This window comes from Danio rerio, chromosome 2 (assembly GCF_052040795.2).
Source record: "Danio rerio strain M-AB ecotype USA chromosome 2, GRCz13ab, whole genome shotgun sequence".
NCBI lineage: Eukaryota > Metazoa > Chordata > Actinopteri > Cypriniformes > Danionidae > Danio > Danio rerio.
Genome location: NC_141022.1, coordinates 23183086 through 23207532, shown reverse-complemented (window position 1 = coordinate 23207532; position 24447 = coordinate 23183086). Strand labels below are relative to the sequence as shown.

The 24447-nt window shown below is 41.8% G+C and overlaps 1 protein-coding gene and 1 long non-coding RNA gene across 4 annotated transcripts in view; one reads left to right on the top strand and one right to left on the bottom strand.

The window, feature by feature from the left end:
- Nucleotides 1-24447, top strand: part of dpydb (dihydropyrimidine dehydrogenase b) — a 303079-nt gene that overhangs the window by 259231 nt on the left and 19401 nt on the right. For 2 of the 3 annotated variants that reach the window (XM_087239143.1, NM_212893.1), the window contains 2 exon segments: nucleotides 272-414; nucleotides 13007-13186. In XM_087239143.1, coding sequence (XP_087095269.1) covers nucleotides 272-414; nucleotides 13007-13186 — 323 coding nt within the window. 3 annotated transcript variants of the gene reach the window in all.
- LOC147837071 (uncharacterized) lies at nucleotides 271-9058 on the bottom strand. The gene is made up of 2 exons (XR_015478417.1): nucleotides 8925-9058; nucleotides 271-7874 (listed from the first exon to the last, which is right to left on the bottom strand). It is a non-coding gene; the product is annotated as an uncharacterized LOC147837071 (long non-coding RNA).

Here is a 24447-nt window from a genome sequence, read left to right as displayed (position 1 = left end):
GTTGCCGCTTGATTTGAATTTGAATTGGATTTTACATTGAATTAATGTATTTGTTATATGTCAGAATCCTAAACTTTTGTTATTTACATGCGTTATTTTCTGCAGTAATCCAAAGGAAAAGTCCTATTTACATTTTTCAAAAGAATCAGGGTGATTCTAACCCCTTGCTTTGGCCTACAAAAACACACACTTACAATAGCACTAAAGCAATATTATCAGAAGATGTTTTATATTTTAGAATTATTATTTTTTTTCTCCTGTATTTGGACAGGTAATGCAATCCGGCCCATAGCTCTACGTGCAGTTTCAGCTATAGCAAGAGCACTTCCTGGCTTCCCAATCTTGGCCACAGGTGGCATCGACTCGGCTGAGTCTGGATTACAGTTCCTCCATGCTGGAGCATCTGTGTTGCAGGTAACCACTTGCATCATCACCAACTGCTACCAGCTCCACCACCGATTGTAGGGTTTGTTTAGCATCCTATCATCTTTAACTATTATATTCTACCACCCTTCGATATCCACATTTTTAACTACATGGCTTTTGAATAAACATATTATTTGTGTTTAATGCAGTATACAAGCTTAACACTTGGGTTTAAACATGTGCATTAAGTAGTCAGTTCTAATCAATCCTTAAAAAGGAGTCTACAAACGGCTACACTCAAACAGAGCCGCCAGAGCCGAGGAACAACAACAATCTCAAAGCAAATTGCAATTTACAACATGGCTCTGAACAAGTTGTTAGTGCAAATAAACCCATTATCTCAACATGATGCCACAGCCTCGGAAAACTCTTTTTAAATAAATAAATCAAAACACTCTCATTATGTGCCGACATAACGTTTCACAAGTGCCTGGGAGTTCTGGGGGGAAAAAGACTGGAATTAAAACATTTTAATCACACCCACATGTAATAGCAGAGAGCTGGCTCGTAGTAATAGGAGAAACTGTAAACTAGCCAACTCCTCACTAGACTACAGTTGAATCGGTGTCACCGGCAGGTTACAGGAACACATCGTAGCTTCATCTCCTGCAGCGATTAGATTAGTCCAATGAGCTGCTCTGGCGAATGGCGTTAACTTCTCATAGACTCACGAAGATGCACTGCAACACGAGTAAACAAGAAAAGAGCTATTTATGTAGCACTTCTAAAAACAGCCTTAAAGGGATAGTTCATCCTAAAATTCAGCAGACAGTTCACCCACCTAGTTGCAAAGAATTCTGGCCCAGATTTGGCATTAAGCTGGGACAGCAGGCATTCATCCGGCACTGGCATACAGCATGTGGGCCAACCATGGCCTGGGTTTGGCAGAGGTGGCATCGTCTATAATGCGGCACACAAGATTTGAGCCAGATGTAAAACGTAGTATTTGGCCCAGATTTAAAAAATTGATTGTGGGCCACGTGAGTTTGGCCAGTCTTGACCCACATTTAAAATACATTAAAATAATTTTTGATTAAATAAATAAATTCTACCAATCAGGTCACTGAGAAAAAACAAGGCCCATAGTGTGCCTAAAGCGCAATGCTTCATGGGTTTATCAATTTCATTGCAATCGTGACACACCAACCTTACTGGCCCAGTGCAGGCCCAGTTATGAGTTATTAACTTGGCTGAGACTTGGCCCAGATATGGTCTGTGTTTGGCCCTTGTCTAGAAGCCAGATTTGGTCCAGTCATGTACCGTAATTCACTGCGGCATGTGGGCCAAGCAAAACCAGATTGTGTGGGCCAGAGCTGGGACAGAGAAATTTTGCTATGTGGGCCTTTACTTGTTTCAAATCTTTTGATCTTCTTTCTTCAGTTGAACGCAAAGGAATGTTTTTTTAAAGAAAGCTGAAAACACAAATAGTGAGTCAGTTTTTATTTTTAAGGAAAACTATCCCTTAAACCAGTGGTCCTCAACTTCCGGGCCGTTGAATGTACCTGTCCATGGATTAATTGTTACCATGCCGCACAAGAAATCAGTAATTATGTCAGTTTTATTTATTAACTGAGTTTGAACGATCTTTTATTTTGAAAAATCTTTTATTTTGAAAAATTATTGTATTCTTTTCGATACATCTCACTCACTTGAGCGCCAAAATTTAACTCACAAGCTAGCAAAATAAAGTAAGAAACAGACGTCTTTCTTTGTGAAAGTTTTTTTTGTGAACCAACTGCAAAGGAATGGATCCACAGCCCATTTGTTAACAAATCAGGTGAATTCAATATGAATTCATGTATGTGCAAGAAGATCAACTGCTGGAGATTGCAAATCACGATGGCTGTTCACATATCATGTCTTTTCCACAATCAAGTTTGCCATTTCCAATGGAGGCATGCAGCTTTTGCACGCATATTGCATTCGACGCCTTCCCGCCTTCCAGGCACACACAGTTGAAAACATCTTCTTCAGAGTGCCGTGTTCAGAGTGCTGTGAGTGCACTGCGAGTCATGTGACAAGAAGTAACTTATCAGCTTCATATTTTCTTTGGAATATACTAGGGATGCCACAATTCTAAATATAATATTGAACCGTTCGGTACAACATCCACTGTTCAATACGCGCTTGTGAATTGCGTTTTTTTTTTTTTTTCTGGTTTTACGTTTAAATAATTTGTGTGCATTTTATATCTCTCCGAATTGACTGTTTGTGTGTACTTGTAAGACTACGAGCTGAGATGAAAAAAAATCCTCCCTGCAAGTAAATATTCAATCACTTTGCTTTAAAATTAGGTTACGCTTAACCATCATTCCACACTTTAACATGGCAAACGGCTGTGAAGTAAGGCAACAGTATGAGGAAGCGCCGGATTTCTCACCACACCGACGTCTTTCAAATCTGCAGAGTAAGCAAATTTCGTTTTTGCCGTTGAGTATAATAGCAATGAAAGAAAAAACTTTGTGCAAGCATTGTTTTACATGTATAGCCTACTCAAATAGAAACACTACCAATAAGATTGCACATCTGTGGCGCCATCACCCAGCAATATCACTGTCTGAAGGCAGGATAGAAGAGAAGGTAATAAAGTCCTCCAAAAAACAATAATCTCTCGCTGAATTCTTCCAGCAAACATACCCAACTAGTTCCGAGAGACACATAAAAACAATTTAATATTTATAATTATAATAAGACTACTGAAAGTGGCGAGAGTGTCAAAGTAGCCAGAAGTCATTCATTTTCAATGAGAGGTGGCGACGATAAGCGGCACAGCACGTCTTCACCTGTGTGAGCATTGTGGATAGTTGAAATCAAGTCAACTTTATGATAATGATCTATGACATGGTTCTATGGCAAGTTATCGGAATGTAGAAGTCCACTGCTTAAGAGGGTTTCAGAGAACACATTCCTGGAGCAGTAAAGACAGACAGCGCTGTCAGCAGGGCGGTCAGAGCGAACTCCAACATATGTTTGTCATAATCACTTACTGACCTTTTCTACTACCATTCAACATGAGAAGTACCGTCGTTACAAACTCAACAAGGTTGTGAAAAAACATCAAAGAAGGTATTGGTCTACATTGACATGAGATCATTTGCTGCCGACTGTCAACTGTGCATTTATGATATGAATTTCTGGTAAATACTGGTAATACTGGTACTGGTAAATACTGGTACTAGGGGTAAAAAGTGTGTCACGAAAACATTGCCTACTCCATTACACCACCATCAGTCTGAACAATGAAGGCAGGATAGATCCATCCTTTCAACTTACTTATGCCAAATTTGGCTTTAACAAAGCCAAACGTTGCAGCAGAAATTGAGACACAACAGACCAGGCATCATTTCCAGGTTGTTACCCAACCTGCCTGGTTAGTTTTTCAGAATTCAGTGTATTATTATAAACACTTTTAAAATCAACTGCAGTAAAATTTGACAGTGTTGGGTTACTTGAAAAAAGGAATAGATTACAGGTTACTGATTACTACTGGAAAATTGTAATTTGAATATATTACTAATTACATGTAAAAAGTAATCAGAATACTAATTACTTTACTTTGAAGTTACTTTTAAAACATATAAAACATAAAAATACAAAATATACCGTAACTATTTCAGTAATTTATTATTCACTGTAAAACATTATAATTGGTTTAACACAGCAGCTTAACTAATTTAAAAGATTTGAAGAGAAGGTTTTAATTGTTGGGTGAACTTCTTCTTCATTTACTTAATATTCATTTGTTCCAAATCTGTTTTTTGTTGTTGTTGTTGTTGTTGTTGTTGTTGTTGTTGTTGTTGTTGTTGTTCTTTTGAACGAATAGAAGACATTTTGAAGAAAACTGGAAACCTGTAACTGTGAACATCTATTGTAGGAAAAACACATAGATAACAATGTGTGGAGACAAACTGTAAATGCTCAAATGTTGAATCAGTGAAAGCTGGAATACATGAGTGTGCCACGCTGCTTGCATGCCATGTGCGCATCTCTCCCAATATGCATCCATTAGACACGCCTCGAATGGAAATAACTAACTTGTGCAAACCAAAGATGGGATATGTGAACGGTCCCATAAGCAGCTTTGTTTCTCTTCAGATTTTCAGAAGTTATTCACTCCTGATCCTGCACAAAATTCCAGTTTAGCCTGTTAAGGCTGAGTTTAGCCGCTGTGCTTTTGGCCTTCGATATCCTCCTGGGCAACGAACATTGTCGTAGGATGCTTTCTTTTAAATTGCTTGAAAAAGTTGCTGGTCGAGTTAAAAGCAGTCAAAATTTCTTTAGAGACTGGACTTAGACTGCAGACTTGTTTTTTCAGCTGAAACTCATTCATTCATTCATTTTCTTGTCGGCTTAGTCCCTTTATTAATCTGGGGTCGCCACAGCGGAATGAACCGCCAACTTATCCAGCAAGTTTTTACGCAGGGGAAAACTGTAGGGGAAACCGGAGCACCCGGAGGAAACCCACGCGAACGCAAGGAGAACATACAAACTCCACACAGAAACGCCAACTGAGCCGAGGATCAAACCAGTGACCTTCTTGCTGTGAGGCGAACGTGCTACCCACTGCGCCACTGCGTCGCCTCAGCTGAAACTGTGATTTTAACAATAATATTGTTTTATAAAATCTATATTCATATTGTAAGTATAACACAATTACACTGACTTTAGTACTTGTAATCAAATTACACAATTTTAAATGTAATTCGTTACATTACTGTGTTCCACAAAAAAAATGTAATTAGAATACAGTAATGCACCTAACTCTGGGAATTGATGCAAATATCTATAAAGATCTGATAAACACTGCTGTAGAGCTTTTATAATTATGTTAGAAGTGTTATATTGTTGTTCATATTTCACGGTAAATCTTTTAGAGATACAAATAAATCCAGATTAGGAAGTAAAGTATACTGTAGGAATGCTTTTGATTTTTATATGCTCTTTTAAAGTATTTTTAGGGTGAATCCAAGATGAAAGCTTGCCTGTTGCCTGTTTCTCTGCGAATACAGCTATTTACCTAAAAACAAGCTTTAGTTAATTAATCAAATAAATACATGTGGCCTAAAAACAACATGTTACATGCATCTTTAAATTTCTAAATATATATAAATAGTTTTTGGCAAAAAATAGAAATAAAGTCAAGAAAAGTGAGGCTATACCATACCATGATATTAAATGTACACTGGTGTTTAAGAGTAGGGGCTTAATTTTATTTTATTTTTCTAAAGAAGGTAATATTTCAGAAATTAATTAAAGCAATGAGGCAGTAGATAAATCATCACTATAGTTACAGTAAAATCCATAAAACTAGATGTATGTTGTCAAGTTTTCAGATCCTAAGATCCAGACTATGCTGACTAAAAGCACTGTATGTTTAGGTTCAAGAAGCAAGTTTGCTGGATGATTTAAGGGATCTTGTTTAATTATTTATAATCATTTCCCCCCTTTTTTGGCTTTGGGATTTGAGTACAGGAAACAGTATAAAACATTAGAAAAACTAGAAAATCAACTCGAGTAGCAGTAGAGATTTATGTGCTGGAGAAATGTGATTGGTCACTTTAGTATGTGTCAGCATTCCTAAAAGCACTTTCTGAAGTTTTTTAAGTATTGGGTTGAGCCTTTAGATGGGCCAGCCAAAACACTGCTGCAAAAATGAAGTCTTGATGTGAGAAAAGCGTGAATGAGAATCTCACTGTCTGTAATTCGCATAACTTAGAGGTGTTATGAAAGTGATAATATGCTGTTTTACAAACATTGTTAATTTCGTTGCTAAAAGTAAAATGGCTGTCAGTCACAAGTCCTATGTTTTACAGTGTTAGCGACTTGGTTACTTTTTTGCAAACCCAAAACCACTATACATTTGAAGTCAGAATTATTACCCTCCCTTTGAGTTTTTTTTCTTTCTTTTTTAGATATTTCCCAAATGATGTTTAACAGAGCAAGAAAATTTTCACAGTATGTCTGATAATATTTTTTCTTCTGGAGAAAGTCTTGTTTTTATTTTTTATTTGTATTTATTTTATTTGTATTTATTTGTATTTATTTGTTTTATTTTGGCTAGAATAATATCAGTTAGAATTTTTTTAAACACCATTTTAATGTTAATATTATTAGCCCTTTAAGCTGATTTTTTTTCGATAGTCAACAGAACAAACCATTGCTATACAATAACTTGCCTAATTACCCTAACCTGCCTATAGTAAACCTAAATAACCTAGTTTAGCCTTAAAATGTCACTTTAAGCTGTATAGTGTCTTGATACCCTTTGTGTGTGTTTTTATATACATTTATATATTTTCAGTTTTATTTTCCCTTTTTGTTGTTTCTTTGGTACTTTGGACTTTTTTGTTGTATTTATGTATTTTTTTTTTTTTGTGCACTTTGTTTGTGCCTTCACTATGGATGTACTTTCTGGCGCCGTAAATAAATTTCACCTCGTACAAAAGTGCTTTTTCAAGTGAAACATTTTTATATCCTGTTACAAACTCACATTTAACCTCTGAAGGCAAGCTGGTGGGCTTGTCTTTATCACAAGCATTCCAGTTTAGAGTTCTTACTGGTTCTTATTACATAAAAAATAGTATCTGCATAGTGATAAAGAATATTGACTCTTTATAGAAGCTATATAATATATAATAAGAACTGAGCCATGAGGAACACCATAAAATTACTGTTAGGTGTGTGCATGGAGTGCGACATAATATTCTGTGTTACCTTCATGTAAGTAGAATCTAAAATACTCTAGGATTGAACCTGATACTGTACATTGGTTAGTCAAACCCAATCTTATAATCAGTGCTATAATCAAATTACAAATACTCAAATGACTGTAATTGAGTAGTTTTTCTCAGGAATTGCAATGTACTAGTTAGTTTTAAAATTGTGTACTTTTACTTTCTCTTAAGTACATTTGTAGTGCTGTATCTGCACTTTTACTCCACTACTTTCCTTCAACCTGCAGTCACTACTTTATTTTTTCTTGTCCATGGAGATTTAAAAAATCAATCCTGTGATTCCCGTCCAATGGAATCGCACATAGAAGTAAAGAGGTAAATCGCATCATAATATACTGTACTACCTAAAGACATGGGCGATTTATAATTGCAACAAACTGTTTGGAAGCATTAAAAGTAGATCCAAGTAGATGTCCAAAATCGTCACACCCATTGACCCAGAGACTGTTTAGATGCATGCCACTGATGAGAAGATGACGGATGTTTAATGTATGGAAACCGAAATGGCCTTAAACATCCAGCAGGCACAAGACGTCAACATGACGTCAGGTTGAAGTTGTACCCTAACGTCGTGGGGACGTTGCATTTTGTTTGGAAATAAAAATCAAGTTGACGTTAAAACTTAATGTCAGACCGACGTCAGTGTTCAACGTTCAACCTAAAATCAACCAAATTTCAATGTCTAATGATGTTACAGCTTGACATTGTGTGGATCTTAAAGGTGCAGTAGGTGATCTGCCAAAATGCTAACCGCTTAGCATATTGTCTTTGGACGGCGGGGAGGGACTGTGATTCAAAGCCACCCCCTTGAAGCAGACAGACAACCCACTAGTTCATGTTCATGTCATTCACTTAGTTAGTGCCAGCGCCATGCAGGAATTACATTAATTACTTTGCCACACTTACATGCTTTTTTAGAGTGAATATTCAGAGTAGCATGGTAAACAGTATAGGAAGGCTATCATTGTTCAAAAATGACCCAATGTGAATATAAAAGCAACATCAGCTCAATAAAGCAGTTAGGCGGAATAGCGCTATTTACTGATGTTTTGTTGTTTAACTAAATATAAATCTACATTATAGATGCTGTCAAAGGACCTTATGAAACTGAGAATAATCACATCAATCTTTCACCAGGAGATTTCAGTGGCTGAACAACGTCTGTGCATACAAGTCATTCATAACAACACAATCTAACATAAGCTTAGCCTGACTAAGTTTTAAAACATTACCTGTCTAACAGTGATACTTCAGCCATGTGTCGTCCTTCCTCCAGCATGCTAAATAATACTGATTCAGGTTTTTCAAAAGTTTCAATTCAGCCTTTGATTTCTCCCGGTCCGTCTCGTGACCGCGCGGCCACTTTAAGGGCGAATTATACCCGCGCCTGGCTTTACAGTAATCGGCCCGAGCGCGTCTGTCCTTCAGTGGCTCCGACTCAGCATCGGCGAGCGGCCCGCAGATCGCTCGCCCGCATGCTTTTGTGATGCAGATGGGCTAATGGCGGATCTGCGTGAACAGATGCGCAGAAGTCCAAATTTACAATTGCTGACAGACAGTCTGACCTGCTTATCAGAATTATGGGAGATGTCGGTCCGACTCTATTTAATTGGATGAACATTGTTTTGTTTTATGCTTTACCCAGAATATAAAAATTCTTAAAAACACATTTGGATCATTTACTGCAATCATTACTATTGGACTGTGAAGAGACTTCCAACCAGCACAACAAAAAATGTTTCTGAAGACAATCACCTACTGCACCTTTAACAATATGACGTCTATCAGATGTTGGATTTTGCTGTCATACCTGACAAATGTTAGTATTTGACGTCAATATGATGCTGGTTTAAGATGTTGGCTCAGCATTGGATTTTGGTCGTTTTCCAACACAACCTAAAATAAAAAAAATAAACAAAAATCAACATAATTTGATGTTGTTATTGGACATCAAAATAACATTGTTCCTAGACAATGGCTAGACATTGATTTTTGGTCATCTGACATCACAACGTAAATCTTACCTAATATTAACGCTTTATGACATTGTGTTACTGCTGAACAATAACTAAATGAACTACAGAATGTTACGTTTACACACATCCACAAATTACATGTAAATGTATCAGCTTTTTACAGGGTAATACTCACTACTCTTGAGTACTTTTGAAAGATCTACTTTTTACTTATACTTTTGAGTATTATTTACAATACTTTTACTCTACTTGCACTACATTTCTGGGCAAGTAATGGTACTTTTACTTAAGTATGATTTTTCAGTACCCTTTCCACCACTGCTTATGATCCAGCATTAAAAACTGAGATCTGAAATATCTAGATTATCAAGATTGACAGTTTATCTTATTAACTCGCAGATCTGTTAAATGAGCAATTTTAGGGCTATGATAAGGCCACACTAGAATGTCTCATTAGGATTATTAATGTTGAGACCATTATTGAGCTATAAGAATACTACGTTTTCAATTACTTTGTCAGACTGGAAGAAAATCAGCATCGCTTTGCTTCACCACAGCCCTAACAAATGCTGTCTTTAGAGTATGTGAAAAATTATTTGCTGAAGGAACTGATTAACAATGTTCAGGATGTCTCATAATTAGGAATTTAATACTGTTTTGAGCAAGTTAGTGTGAAATAGGTCAAAAAAGGACCCTTGAAGAATTTGTATGTGATGTGACCTTAGTGGGTTTATTAAGGCTGATGACTGAGAAACTGGACATTATATTTTTTACAGCCATAGATCGAATGTTAGAGACCACTCCAAAAGGACAAGTACCAGCTTTGGTTTGTTTGATCTTATGAGTGTAGAATGCTGCGAACTCGTTGCACTTTTGTGTTAGGAAACGTTTCGATGATATTTGAGGTGAGGGGTTAAACAGCCAATTTACGGTGGAAAAGATGAATCTGTCTCTGTTAAACTTGACACTGTGTGGCAGACTTTGTCTCATTATTGAAGAGGTCATATCGCAAGGAATAAAAATTTCCTTGATTGTTGAGAGAGAGACAAAATGTACAGTGAAAGCACTGTAACTTTGAAAACTTATTCCCTAGAAGTTCCTTTCTTCCCTTCTTTCACCAGATAGGGGTTCAAAAGGTAAGGATCAGAATCTAATGTTATCTATCTAAGGTTTCTAATGCTATATGATAAAGGTTTAATCTCCATATATTTGCTTAAAATATTGTTTGAAAAAATGGTTTATTACAAATTGTTGCAAACTATTTATATTGGCTGAATTTAAAAAAAAACAAATTAAATTGAACATTACTAAATTTAATGTGTTTGTTTAAATTCAGCTCATATAAATGGCTTTTGACCACTTAACTTAAATATTAATATATATTAAATCCAATAAATGTTTTTCGATGAACAATTTCAAGAGTTCACACTTAGCTGATGATTTATCATAAGCTTGTTTGGCATGCTGTCCTCGAGCCCAGGGCTCCCTGCCGTTCGCAGAACGAGAGGGGAGATTGAGCTCAGGTAGATCTCAAAAACTCCTTGGCTGAAGTGGCTAAAGTGAACTACTTTGAGAGGGAAAGAAACTGATGCTAGGAGCTAGACAAAGTGGTCATCTGGCTTAGTCTGTTATGTATGATGCATATCTTTGGACGGTGGCATTAAACCGGGGAACCTGGGGGAAACCCATGCGGACACGGGAAGAACATGCAAACTCTCCACAGAAACACCAATCAGCCCGGCGTGGACCAGAGCCTGCAGTGTTCTTGCTGTGGAGCAACAGTGCTAACCACTAGGCTGCCGTGCTGCCTAATCTATGAGAAAAAAAGGAGGAGAAAGGGAGGAAGGGAGGTTTCTTCTGGACAAAAATAAATGTGGAATGAAGACAGTCATTATCTATAGTAACTTAAGAATCAAATGATTGGAGGATCATGATAAGCTAATGCAGGACTGGCTGTTGTAAATCATAAGCACGTAATCCTCTCAAAATTAGTTTACAAATAAACTTCACTTAATCATTTAATTCAAGTAAATATGCATTTTCTGTGATCTAAAGGCTTCAGGAATCATTCCAGTATGTAGATTTGCTTCTAAAGAAACATTTCTTCTCATTGTCAGAGTTGATAAGGATTAATTTTTGGTGGAAAAAAGGATTGTTGTATGAATAGCAAGTTAAAACACGAGAATTTATTTGAAATAAAAAGCTTTTGTTGATTCTTACTGCACTCTTGCTTGAAAAAAATTATCAAGTTTTTTTTTTAACTATTTAAATTAGTATAAATTTATAAATATAAATATTATATAATTTTTTTATAAGCTATTATATTTAAATTCAATTCATCTTTATTTCTATAGCGCTTTTACAATGTGGATTGTGTCAAAGCAGCTTTACATAGACGATTATAATAAACTGAAATTGTGTCAGTTCAATTTTCAGAGTTGAAGTTCAGTTTAGTTCAGTTCAGTGTGGTTTAAATTTCTCTGCTGGAAGTCCAAACACTGAAGAGCAAATCCATCGATGCGCAGCTCACAAGTCCCAAACCAAGCAAGGCAGTGGCAAGGAACAAATTTCGTCAATTGACAAAAGTGTAGGAAAAAAAACTTAAGAGAAATCAGGCTTAGTTGGACATGACCATTTCTCCTCTGGGCAGAGCTGTAGTCTAGGCCCCAGGGGCAGGAGAACACTAGACGTTCATCATGGAGTCCTGCATGTGTGAGTAGGTCATTGGCGAGTGCTCAGGCTGGCCCACGGGATCAATGCGAAGACTCGTCTGTCTCATGCACCGCTCCTCCATGATCACCACAGCATCAGCTTAGAATACGGAATGGTTCGGGATTATGGATACCTTGCGATCATGTCTTGGATTGCATCAATGGTGCTGCATAATCTCTAGAGGCCTCGGGATGAGTATCCCCAAGTGGAACTAGAGAATAAAGAAAATAATCAGCGTAGCTGCTGTTCATAGTGTATTTAAATGAGATGCAAAACTGAAGAGCTGTATTACAATGAAAATAGTATTTATATAAACAAACATAGAAGCAAACATGTAAAGCATATGAGTACTTCTAACAAAATGTCTGGTGCACTAAGGAGGAGTGTGTTCTACAGGTAGTTGTCAAGCTCACTCACATGCATTGGAGCACACTCTGGCATCACACCATTATGTGATGCATTGTGTGAATGTTTTACTAAAAACATATTATTTAATCTACAGTAGTTTTTAACTGAGAGAGTGTGTCTGGGTCTCAGACATTATCAGGAAGCCTATTCCAGCGATTAGGAGCCATAAATGAGAAGGCTCAACCTCCTTTAGTAGACTTTGCTATTCTAGGTACTACCAGAAGCCCTGAGTTTTGAGATCTCAAAGTTGGATTGTAGTGAGACAGAAGGTTGATTAGATAAACAGGAGCTAGATTATTGAAGCTTTATAGGTAAGAAGCAATATTTTAGAATCAAAACGGAATCCTGTGCCTGTGTAAGGAGCATTAAATTGGGGTGATATGGTCATATTTTGCCCCCAAACTTCAATGTCTGTTCAATGCACAGAAAAGCAAATGACCTAATAAGGAAAAAATGAAATACAGTAGGTTTTCTACTTAAACGAAAGCAATTTGAATTGTCAAAGATTTGTCCAATTTTTAAATCTGATTCCAGAGCTTCAACGTAAAGGAAGATTATAACTAAAAAACTCAAATGAAATGAAACCCAGTCCTGTTCCTCTGCAACCACACAATCAGCTCTCTGCCTATTGTGTTTCACTGAGCCATTGAACAGACTCTACTTTTAAATAAGATGTTATAGATAGTGTAATTACTGCTCTTTCAAATAAGTCTTGGCCTTGAAGTCTGTTCATCTGTGTGTATTTAACAGGTATGCAGTGCCGTGCAGAACCAGGACTTCACAGTGATCGAGGACTACTGTTTAGGCCTGAAGGCGCTGCTGTATCTAAAAAGCATAGAGGAGCTGCACGATTGGGACGGCCAGTCTCCTCCCACCATTCGCCACCAGAAGGGCAAGCCCGTTCCCCATGTGAGCGAGCTCATTGGAAAGGTGAGTATTTTGTGTGGCTGGTTGCCTAAGGCTCGCTTTAGAAAAAGGAAACTTTACTTCTGGATAACCTTTAGTGATTTGTGTTGCAATTAAACAGGCAAAACCCGCCTGGTGTGGAGATAATGCTTTATTGAGTCATGAAGGATGCATAAGGTTGCGGGTGTTAGTAAAATAGCTGGGAGGAAGATGCTAAAAGGGGTGAACAAAATTTACTTTCCTCTACTTAGCGTGAAAGAAGCTCCAGGCTTCCTCAGACCCGCTTCGTGACCCTATGACCGTTTGACCAGTAGGGGCCTTCAGCTATGCTGCTGTGTAAAATGTGGTGTGAAACCCCCAATTTTATTGTTTTAAATACTTGTGTGATCAATATGAATGATTTTTTTTTTGCCTGTTTGTCTTTTAGTTGTGAATTGCATTACACAGTGAGCACAAACTGCAAGGATGTTGAATTGTTAACTAAATCAGAGCTGTGTTTTCTGACTGCAATTACCATATATTTATTTTTAATATCACTAAATTATTTGAATTGTGATTATGTTTGTCTCCCTCTCTCTCTCTCTTTCTCAGCGGCAGCCAAACTCAGCTCTCCATTGAAATTTCACAGTTGCACAAAGAGATATTTTCCCCATCACTACACCGTATTCATGCAGCATAAAAAAAAACGAAAGCACACAAACATATGCAAATGTTTCTCTCTCCATAAACAGCTTTGTGCTTCTGTTGAAAGTGATGGAGGAGGAAAAACACTGTGAACTGATAAGTGCTATTCCTCGACTACAACGACATGATTTCGAAAAACATGAGAGGCGAAATCTCTCTCTCTCTCACTCTCTTTCGCTCTGACTCACTATCTCTCTGCCAACAGGGTGTCTATAGAGCTCTGTCCAGAAACAGACACAGTGTTTTGGGGAGGCTAGGTGTTACAGGAGGGTGTTTAGATACTTTTATTTTCTTTTATTTCAAAACATTGGAAACTTGTGTATTTGTCAACATATGCAAATATACTGCAAATTATTTATTTATTTATTTATTTAGTCAGTCAGTTTTTGTGCTTAGTTAAACTGTTCTAGACATCCTGAAATGGAATGTGTAGGATTCAGGAGTTTGTGTTATTGGTGTGTTATTATCAGTAGCCTTTAAATGAACTGCAGCCAGCAACTTATAACTTATTTTTACACTTGTGCAGGATTAACATACAGGTTGGGACAACGGAGGTGAGGATCCACGTGCAGTTCTTTATAGGGCTGATGTGAAACTGATGGTTCGACACAGTGTCGAGAAGTGTTTAGAAACACTGCACCGAACCATGATCTGAAACACCCAAGTCACGTGACTTAGGTGATTTGAAACGCACAGGTCATGTGACTAAAGCAATTTAAAGCATTGATTATTTCAAAAGCGTTTCGAGCTGGCAAATCTGCATTTGACCTACAGGGTCAGATTAAAACTCTCATATAGGTTAGTGGACTGTGTGTGTGCACATAGTTAATGTGCTGCAAATGGCTTTTGGGTTCGAATCCCGACTTGTACAAATATTCCGAAATTATGATTTTATTTATTTTAATAATGTTATTGTTTATGGTAAAGTCTTGATAGGATACAGCTGCAGAGACGTCATCAATTTAGCATCATTTTTGTAACACTGTATAACAATGATTAATATTTTTACAGTACTGTGATGGTTGGGGTTAGGGTAGACCTTAATAAAAATACAAAAAATGGGAAATTTAATAAATATGTGTAGTTTATTTGGTGGCAGATTTGTAGTTCTCCAGCAATCTGCATGGGCTAGATTGCTGGTGATTATGACAGCATGTAACATGGGCAGACTTTAAATTAAGTTTAAATTAATCCTACTTCTGTGCATGATATATTGTTATTTCATGCGGAATTATTAGTCATTAAACTGTAAAAGTATTTGTTTTTGGTGTAAAAGAATGAAAGAGAAAACTTAAACTTTTTAGGAGTCAACTAATCCCAGATGAATATTTTGATTGACACTGAAAACTAATTCATTGTTAACCAATAACTGAAATATACAGTTGAAGTCAAAATGTTAAGCCCTCCTATATGTTTTTTTTTTTATATATTTCCCAAATTATACTTAACAGAGCAAGGAATTTTTCACAGTATGTCCTATAGTATTTTGTCGTCTGAGTAAGTTGTTTTAATTCAGCTAAAATACAATTTAAATACTGTTTGAAGGTCAATATTAATATCCTTCTTAAGCAATATTTAAGCAAATAATATCTGGAAAAATATTATTTACTGTTATTTAAAAAATTAGTTATCAGAAATGAGTTATTAAAACTATTATGTTTAGAAATGTGTTGAAAAAAATATTCTTTACATTAAACAGAAATTGGGGATGGGGGGATAAACGGGGTTAATAATTCTGACTTAGCCTGTAAGTGGAGAAATATAAATTGTGTTACGATTTTTTTAAACCTAATTAGAAAAACAAAATGTAACGAAATACAATGAACGTTCGAGGTTACAGAAGTAACCCTTCGTTCCCCGAGGAGGGGAACGGAAGTGCCATGAATGGGAGGATTCGGATCAGAAGCCGCTTATCTGGAGAGTATTGAACGGGCCAATGAATGAAATTAATTGGCAGCGTAAGCTTGCGCAGGTGTGCGACATCTGCAATTATCTCAGCATATAAGCACACCTGAAGCCAGCAGACGCCATCCTTTTAAGCTGAAGAGACTTTCAAACAGCTAAGGGACAGTCATTATGGCGACGGAATATGGCACTTCCGTTCCCCTCCTCGGGGAACGAAGGGTTACTTCTGTAACCTCGAACGTTCCCCTTCGGTTGGGGAACTTCAGTGCCATGAATGGGAGAATATGGAAAGCGCCATAATGACTGCACCTTACCAACACCCCCGATGAGGAGATAGTCAAGCAAGCGTGACGCACCCACATCATGGGGGGCGCGGTCCTCCAACGTGTCCCTGGCCCTAATTTATCCTACTTCAACAGAAGTTTTACGGATTTAGATATATTTTTTGGGAAGTCGTGAGCATCTAGATAATTCTAGGAAATACGACAGTACGTTGGGAAGCGTGCAATCCTGATAGGGAGGACGCTGCGGAGGCCATCCGTTACCCAAGGGGGGGATAGATGGCAGAATTTACCTATGGACTAGCCCTAAAAAGGGGGAGTACGCATAGCAAAAGAGTGGTTAGCGGAGAGGGAAGACACGGGTCCACCCAGGGGGGGGACTTAACCGTGGCGGAATAAGCATATGGGATCGCCTAGTGGGGATCACGCATAGCAGGCACCTATACTCAAAACGCGGGCTGACCAGCGGGCAGACCTACAACGTAGTGGGCCAGCAAGTGACTCCTCCGCTGAGTCAGTGCTGGGGGCCACGGAGGAATCTGCAGGGCTCACCTGACGGGGAACTTTACTGACAGATAAAAAAGGCGCACGTACCTCCGTGTTAGGGAGAATGGCGCCGCAAGCGTGTTTCAACACCCTACCGAGTTGTCTCCTCAATCACCAAAGGGTTACCTAATACCCTTGAGGAAACCAGCTCCACTCGCAGATTGTAAAACCTTGCAAATGTGTTGGGTGTCGCCCAGCCCGCAGCTCTACAGATGTCTGTTAGAGAGGCGCCGCGTGCACGCGCCCAAGAGGATGCAACGCTCCGAGTGGAGTGTGCACGAACTCCCGGGGGACACGGCTGACCTCGACTCGAATAAGCGAGTGAAATGGCATCCACAATCCAGTGGGATAATCTTTGTTTTGATACGGCACTTCCCTGCTGCCGACCGCCATAACAGACAAAGAGCTGCTCAGATGATCTAAAATTCTGAGTACGGTCCACATAAATGCGCAGAGCGCGAACTGGACAAATTAAAGAAAGGGCTGGGTCTGCCTCCTCCGGGGGCAGCGCTTGCAGGTTCACTACCTGATCTCTAAAGGGGGTGGTAGGAACCTTGGGCACATAACCGGGGCGGGGTCTCAGGATGACGTGAGAGTAATCCGGCCCGAATTCCAGGCACGAGTCACTGACCGAAAATGCCTCCAGGTCCCGACCCTCTTGATGGAGGCCAACGCAACCAGCAGAGCTGTCTTCAGGGACAGAAATCTTAGAGATACTGATTCGAGTGGCTCAAAGGGATCGGATCGCAGACTCGTGAGAACGAGGGCGAGATCCCAAGAGGGCATGAGAGGGGGGCGAGATGGATTAATTCGCCTAGCACCCCTAAGGAACTGGATGACCAGGTTATGCTTTCCCACGGTGCCGCCAGCTACCGCGCTATGATAAGCGGAGATGGCGGCCACGTAAACCTTGAGAGTGGAGGGCGACAGCCTGCTGTCCAACTTCTCTTGAAGGAAAGAGAGCACAACACTAATCTGGCAATTTCGGGGGTCTTCTCTGCGAGAGACGCACCATTCAGTGAATAGACTCCACTTCAGGGCGTAGGCGCGCCTCGTGGAGGGGGCTCTAGCCTGAGTGATGGTATTAACCACCGCAGTCGGTAGGTTACCTAAGTCTTCCTCGCGTCTAGGGACCACACGTGGAGGTTCCAAAGATCGGGGCGAGGGTGCCAGATGGTGCCCTGTCCCTGAGAGAGTAGGTCCTCTCTCAAAGGGATCCGCCAGGGGAGGGCCGTCGCGAGGAGTGAGAGCTCTGATATCCAGGTCCGGTTGGGCCAAAGGGGCGCAACTAGCAGAACCTGTTCCTCGTCCTCCCTGACCTTGCACAGAAACTGCGCGAGCAGGCTCACTGGGGGAAACGCATACTTGCGCATGCCCCGAGGCCAGCTGTGGGCCAGTGCATCCGTGCCGAGAGAGCCCTCGGTCAGGGAAAAAAACAACTGGCAGTGAGCGTTCTCGGGGGAAGCAAACAGATCGATCTGGGCCTCCCCGAATCGCGCCCATATCAGCTGAACAGACTCGGGGTGGAGTCTCCATTCTCCAGGGCGTAACAGCTGTCGTGAGAGCGCATCGGCTGCACGATTGAGCGTGCCTGGGACGTGAATGGCGCGCAGCGATTTCAGCCGCGGGTGACTCCAGAGGAGCAGACGGCGGGCGAGCTGAGACATGCGGCGAGAGCGCATACCCCCCATGCGGTTGATATACGCCGCCGCCGCCATACTGTCCGTCCTGACCAGCACGTGTTGCCGCTCCAGCACCGGTAAAAAGCGGTGGAGAGCGAGGAACACTGCCAACAGCTCTAGGCGATTGATATGCCAATGCAGCTGGGCACCCTTGCAGAGGCCCGCAGCCGCATGCCCGCGACACACGGCCCCCCAACTCGTGTTGGAAGCGTCTGTTGAAACAACAACATGGCTGGACGCCTGTCCTAGAGGCACACCGGCCTGTAGGAACGAGGGGTCGTTCCAAGGGCTGAGGGCGCGGCGACACAGCGCAGTAACCGAGACCCGGTGTGTGCCCGCGTGCCATGCGCGTCTGGGGACCCGATCGTGAAGCCAGTGCTGAAGTGGTCTCATATGGAGCAACCCGAGCGGCGTGACGGCGGCTGCGGATGCCATATGCCCCAGGAGCCTCTGAAAGAACTTCAGTGGGACCACTAGTTTGCTGTCGAGCTCCCTCAGACAGTTCAGCAACAGGCGAGCGCGTTCCTCGGAGAGGTGCGCTACCATGGTGATCGAGTCCAGCTCCATCCCGAGAAAAGAAATCCTCTGCACGGGGGCGAGTTTGCTCTTTTCTCGGTTGACCTGAAGCCCCAGTAGGCGGAGATGCCGAAGCACCTTGTCCCTGTGCATAATCAATTGCTCCCGCGAGTGGGCTAAAATCAGCCAGTCGTCGAGATAATTGAGTATGCGAATGCCCGCGAGCCGAAGGGGCGCTAGGGCACCCTCCGCGAGTTTGGTGAAGACCCGCGGAGACAGAGAGAGCCCGAAGGGGAGGACCTTGTACTGCCACGCTCGACCCTCGAACGCAAACCGCAGAAATTGGCGGTGGCGTAGAAGAATGGAGACATGGAAATACGCGTCCTTCAGGTCTATGGCTGCAAACCAATCCCGAGGACGAACGCATTGGAGAATGCGCCTCTGCGTGAGCATTCTGAACGGCAGCTTGTGCAGACAGCGGTTCAAAACGCGCAGATCTAGGATTGGCCGTGACCCACCGCTCTTTTTGGGTACGATGAAGTATGGGCTGTAAAACCCACTCTCCATCTCGGCTGGAGGAACCGGCTCGATTGCACCCTTCGCCAGGAGGGCAGCAATCTCCTCTCGCAAGACAGGGGCGGACAGGGGGTTGACCCTGGAGAAATACACGCCCGTAAACTTGGGGGGCCGTTTCGCGAACTGAATCGCGTAACCGAGTCTGATTGTGCGTATGAGCCACCGCGAGGGGCTGGCCCGCGCTAACCAGGCAGGCAGAGCCCTCGCTAATGGAGTCATCGCTACAATCGCTGACGTACCAGCGGTGGGGCAGCGCGGAGTGGGTGTGCTGATCCGGGAAGCACGAGGGTCCCGCGGAAGAGCTGGAGGAGAGTGATTCGCTCTGGCTCCGCACCCTGACTCCGGAGAGGGGGCTGGAGGGCTGAGGAAAGGGAGACCGTCCCCCCAGCGCTCGTGAGCCACTGGCGAAGCACGTAGAGTCTGCGAGCCGGAAGGCAGCGCGTCCCGGACTGGCAGAACTCGTGCAGTCACATCCGGGGAAGGGAAAAAGTGCTCTTTTACTGATGTTTTGGTGGCACTGAAAAGTACCGTTGTTATCGGGGCCCCGCCCTCCAGCGGGGAAAGAGCAAGTTTCCTCTTCTCCGGATGGCCTGTCTCAGGGACGCTTCGCGGTCCGTTTACCGGACTTAACGGCGCCCTGGGCAGGAGGGGCTGCCTGCTTTCGAGGTGAACGCCGCGCCCGCTTGGCCGGAGGCGCAGGCGGGGGCGGGGCAGCACTCGTTGGCGGGCGCCCTCGGCGAGGAACAGCGGAGGTGGATGGCTCGGCGGGCGGAGCGGGCTTACGGCCACGCCGATAGATGACATTGCCCATCGCATCCGACTGCTCTTTCACCGCCTTGAATTCCTGGGTGAATTCACCGACGGTGTCGCCGAACAGGCCAGCCTGGGATATGGGCGAGTCAAGAAAGCGAACTTTGTCAACGTCGCGCATATCGGCCAGGTTTAGCCAGAGGTGGCGTTCCTGAACCACAAGTGTGGACATCGTCCTCCCCAGCGCACACGCGGCGGACTTAGTAGTCCGAAGAGCATAGTCGGTCGCGGTGCGCAGCTCATGTAATAAGCTTGGGTTGGACCCGCCCTCGTGCAGCTCGGCCAGCGCCTGCGCTTGGTAGCGCTGGTAGGTGGCCATCGCGTGCAAAGCAGAAGCAGCCTGGCCCGCAGCCTTATAAGCTCTGGCTCCGAGGGAGGCAGACAACCTACAGGCTTTGGACGGGAGGCGGGGCAAACCCCGCCACGTAGAGGCGCCGCGCGGACAAAGATTGACCGCGATAGCGCGCTCCACTGACGGGATCGCCTCATACCCCCTGGCAGCTCCGCCGTCAAGGGCGGTGAGGGCGGAGGCACTCGCAGCACGGGCAGAGAAAGGTGCCCTCCAGGACTGCGTGAGCCTACTGTGCACTTCCGGGAAGAAGGGGACGAGAGGCTTCGAAGGCTTCGCCTTCTGGTCCTCTACGTAGCACCCATCTAGTCGGTCCGGCCGCGGAGCTGGGGGATAAACCATCTCCAACCCCACGGCCGAAGCAGCCCGGGAAAGCACGGCTAACATGTCCGCTTCAGGATCCGATTTGACAGCGCTCACCTGCCCGGAGGGGGCGAGCGGGTCCGGATCTTCGTCGGACAGTGAAAGCCCACCCTCCGATGCCGCGGAGGACATCTGATCTCCGGTGTCAGCGAGTGTGAGAGCTACCATCTGGTTAGACGGATCACTCTCACCACCCGAAGCTTGGATGGAGCGCCGTGAGGAGCGAGAGGTCCGCGAGCCCGTGGGCGGCGGATTAGCTCCCGCTGAAACCCTCAGATCTGCCCGAGCGCCCGCTGCTTTTTTAGAGCAGGAGGCAACTGGGGTGGCTCGCTCTCTTGCGAAAGTTAGCCGCGATCTTAGCTGTGCAACGGTCATGGCATCGCAATGACGACATGAACCGCCCGCGAGCACCGCATTAACATGCTGGACCCCCAAACATGCAATGCAGTGATCGTGTCCATCATCCGGAGACAGGAAACCCCCGCATCCAGAAACGCACAGTCGGAGCGCCATCCTGAAAAGGACGTGCTGCACGACTGTGTTGCTCTTTTAGGAAAGTTGCAACTATACGCACCGCTCTGGAGGACCGGACCCAAAGAACCGCAGGCAAGGGAGTAACCCAGCTCGACCGTCTGCCACCGCGAAGACCCACTCTGGACCGGGAGACACACTCGTTCGCTCTGAAGTGCTGATCAGCAAGAGGAACCCTCATCGACTCACTCAGAAAGGATCTGAAGCGAAAAGGATGGCGTCTGCTGGCTTCAGGTGTGCTTATATGCTGAGATAATTGCAGATGTCGCACACCTGCGCAAGCTTACGCTGCCAATTAATTTCATTCATTGGCCCGTTCAATACTCTCCAGATAAGCGGCTTCTGATCCGAATCCTCCCATTCATGGCACTGAAGTTCCCCAACCGAAGGGGAACAAATGATTATAAAGCCTGCAGAAAACAGGTAAACAACAAAAAATGCAAATTGATTTATAAATTATTATTTTTAGTGTTTTAATTAACATAAGATGAAGACAGATCTACATAAACACATTTTTTATTCAGTTTTGTAGTTTTGCTTAAAGATTTCATTAAATGAAATGTTTGCTAATGTCAATTAGCACTGTGTGTTCTGTATAGTGATGTTAAGCTCAAACAACAAGACTCAGTAAAGTGTGTGTGTGTGTGTGTGTGAGTGAGTGAGAGAGAGGTCAATATAAAGTCCAGGTAATCAGTCTATGATGAGTTACCAGCTGTGTATGTGTAATCAGCGGGGTGAACTGCAACTGGTGTGTGAGTACGTAATGATGGGATTGTAGTTCAGTTGGTAGCAGATGGGTTTTGGAGCATGTGTTGGGAAATTCCAGAAGCTTTTAGAAACGAGGCTTGTATCATTTTGGAGCAATGACACCATTGATGATGGTCAAAGCCTTCTTTTTGACTGATTCGTTCAGAAATTAGTTTGAATCGCTGCGTAACCATAAATGAGTTGCAAAGAATGGGGTGTTTTTGCTGCAGTAAAACAAATCGTGTTTAATTTTTAGGAACGCTTATCCTAAATCAATTCATCTACCTATTTCCGATGAATTCCATAGATGTATATGCTTATTTTTCAGATATTTCAGGTTGTTATTGTGTGGTACTTCTGTCGTTTTAAAGATCCATGCTGGTCACACAAGTCCAAGTTTTAGGAGAAGCTTTAGAGACTTGCTACATTTCAAGAAACTCTGCAGTTCTTCATCAACTCACAAAAAATAGCATGTAAAACAGGTCCCAACACACTCACAGAGACACACACACACTCACACTGTTTTCTGAATGTTTGCTGCTGCTCTAAAATGGAGTGAGGACACTGGCAAAAGGTTTCCATTATTTTGCACCCTGATGAGAGGAGACACAAAAAGAGATGTGTGGTCTTGGCTAATACAGTATTTCTTTATCCGCCAAACAAGAGCAAATTCACTGCCTGGAGCCAATTAAAGTGCAGCGATCAATGCCCACCATGATACCAGCACTGAGCTCCTTATATTAACATGAGCTTGGGGGATTAATGTTTTCCTATTTTATTCGGTATTATTTAGAGCCATTGCATAAGAGGATCCAGTAAATTGAATATGCACTAAAAAGCCAAACTTTTAGTAATGAAGTCGCACACTGATTAGAAGCTTTGTTTGGAATTAAAAATATAAAAAAATCTGTTAGTCTTGTAAGAGTTTTTACTCTTAACTGTGGTAGATATTTTAAACCCGCAAAGCCTGCCACAGTAATTTCACAATTAAGTTGTAAAAACAGAAATTTATATTGGTTGAATAAAATGTGGCAGCACGGTGGCTAAATTGGCCGTAGTGTATGTGTGTTAATGCAAGAGTGTATGGATGTTTCCTAGTACTGGGTTGCAGCAGGAAGGGCATCTGCTGTGTAAAACAAATAGTGGATAAGCTGGTGATTCATTCCGCTGTGATGACCCCTGATGAATAAAGGGACTATGCCGAAAGAAAATGAATAAATGAGTGAATGAATGAATAAATGAATGAATATAATGGTGTCTGAAAAAAAAGTGCATGTATTATGTGAGTATAAGTGATGCATCAGTTGCTAATTTGTGTTTATTAACTAGATGAGTAAGACAAACTTGTTTGTAATGCAAATCTGTAAGATCTTCAGAACACTATGTAAGACTAAATACAGTATCTCCCAAAAAAAAATGTTTGTGATATTTTAATGCTAGGTTTATGATCAACGATCCGTACTTTTTATTGTGGATGAAAAATATATAATGCAATGCAGTTATTCCTTAAAATCTTTACACTTAAGTGTAAGTGGATATGTGTATACATACAGTTTAAGTCAGAACCCCTCCTGTTTGTTTTCCCCCCATTTTCTGTTGAAAGGACAGTCAATTATTTTCAACCCATTTCTAAACATAATAGTTTTAATAACTCATCTCTAATAGCTGATTTATTTTATCTTTGCCATAATGACAGTAAATAATATTTGACTAGATATTTTAAGACACTTCTATACAGCTTAAAGTGACATTTAAAGACTTAACTAGGTTAATTAGGCAAGTTAGGGTAATTAGGCAAGTTAATGTAGAACGATAGTTTGTACTGTAGACAATAGAAATAAATATAGCTGAAGGGGTCTAATAATTTTGACCTTAAAATGTTTATCAAAAAATTTAAACCTGCTTTTATTCTTGCCAAAGTAAAACAAATAAGACTTTCTCCTGAACATACTGTGAAAATGTCCTTGCTCAAAAAAAAAGAAAAAAAGAAAAAAAAAATGTCCTTGCTCTGTTAAACATCATTCGGGAAATATTAAAAAAAGAAAAAAAATCAAAAGGGGTGCTAATAATCCTGACTTCAACTGAATATATGTTACACTGAATTATGATGAGCTTTACTTCACATTTAATCAGTGTTACAAAATTTTAAAAAAGTCTAATTACATAATTAAAATTGTATTTAAATTTCTCTTTGAATTACCTTTTCTGAAAAATAAGTCAATTACACTGAAAAAAATTGTCTGCAAAATTTTTGCAAACAATTTTAATGTGTTGAATTTAAACAAAGTTTAGTAA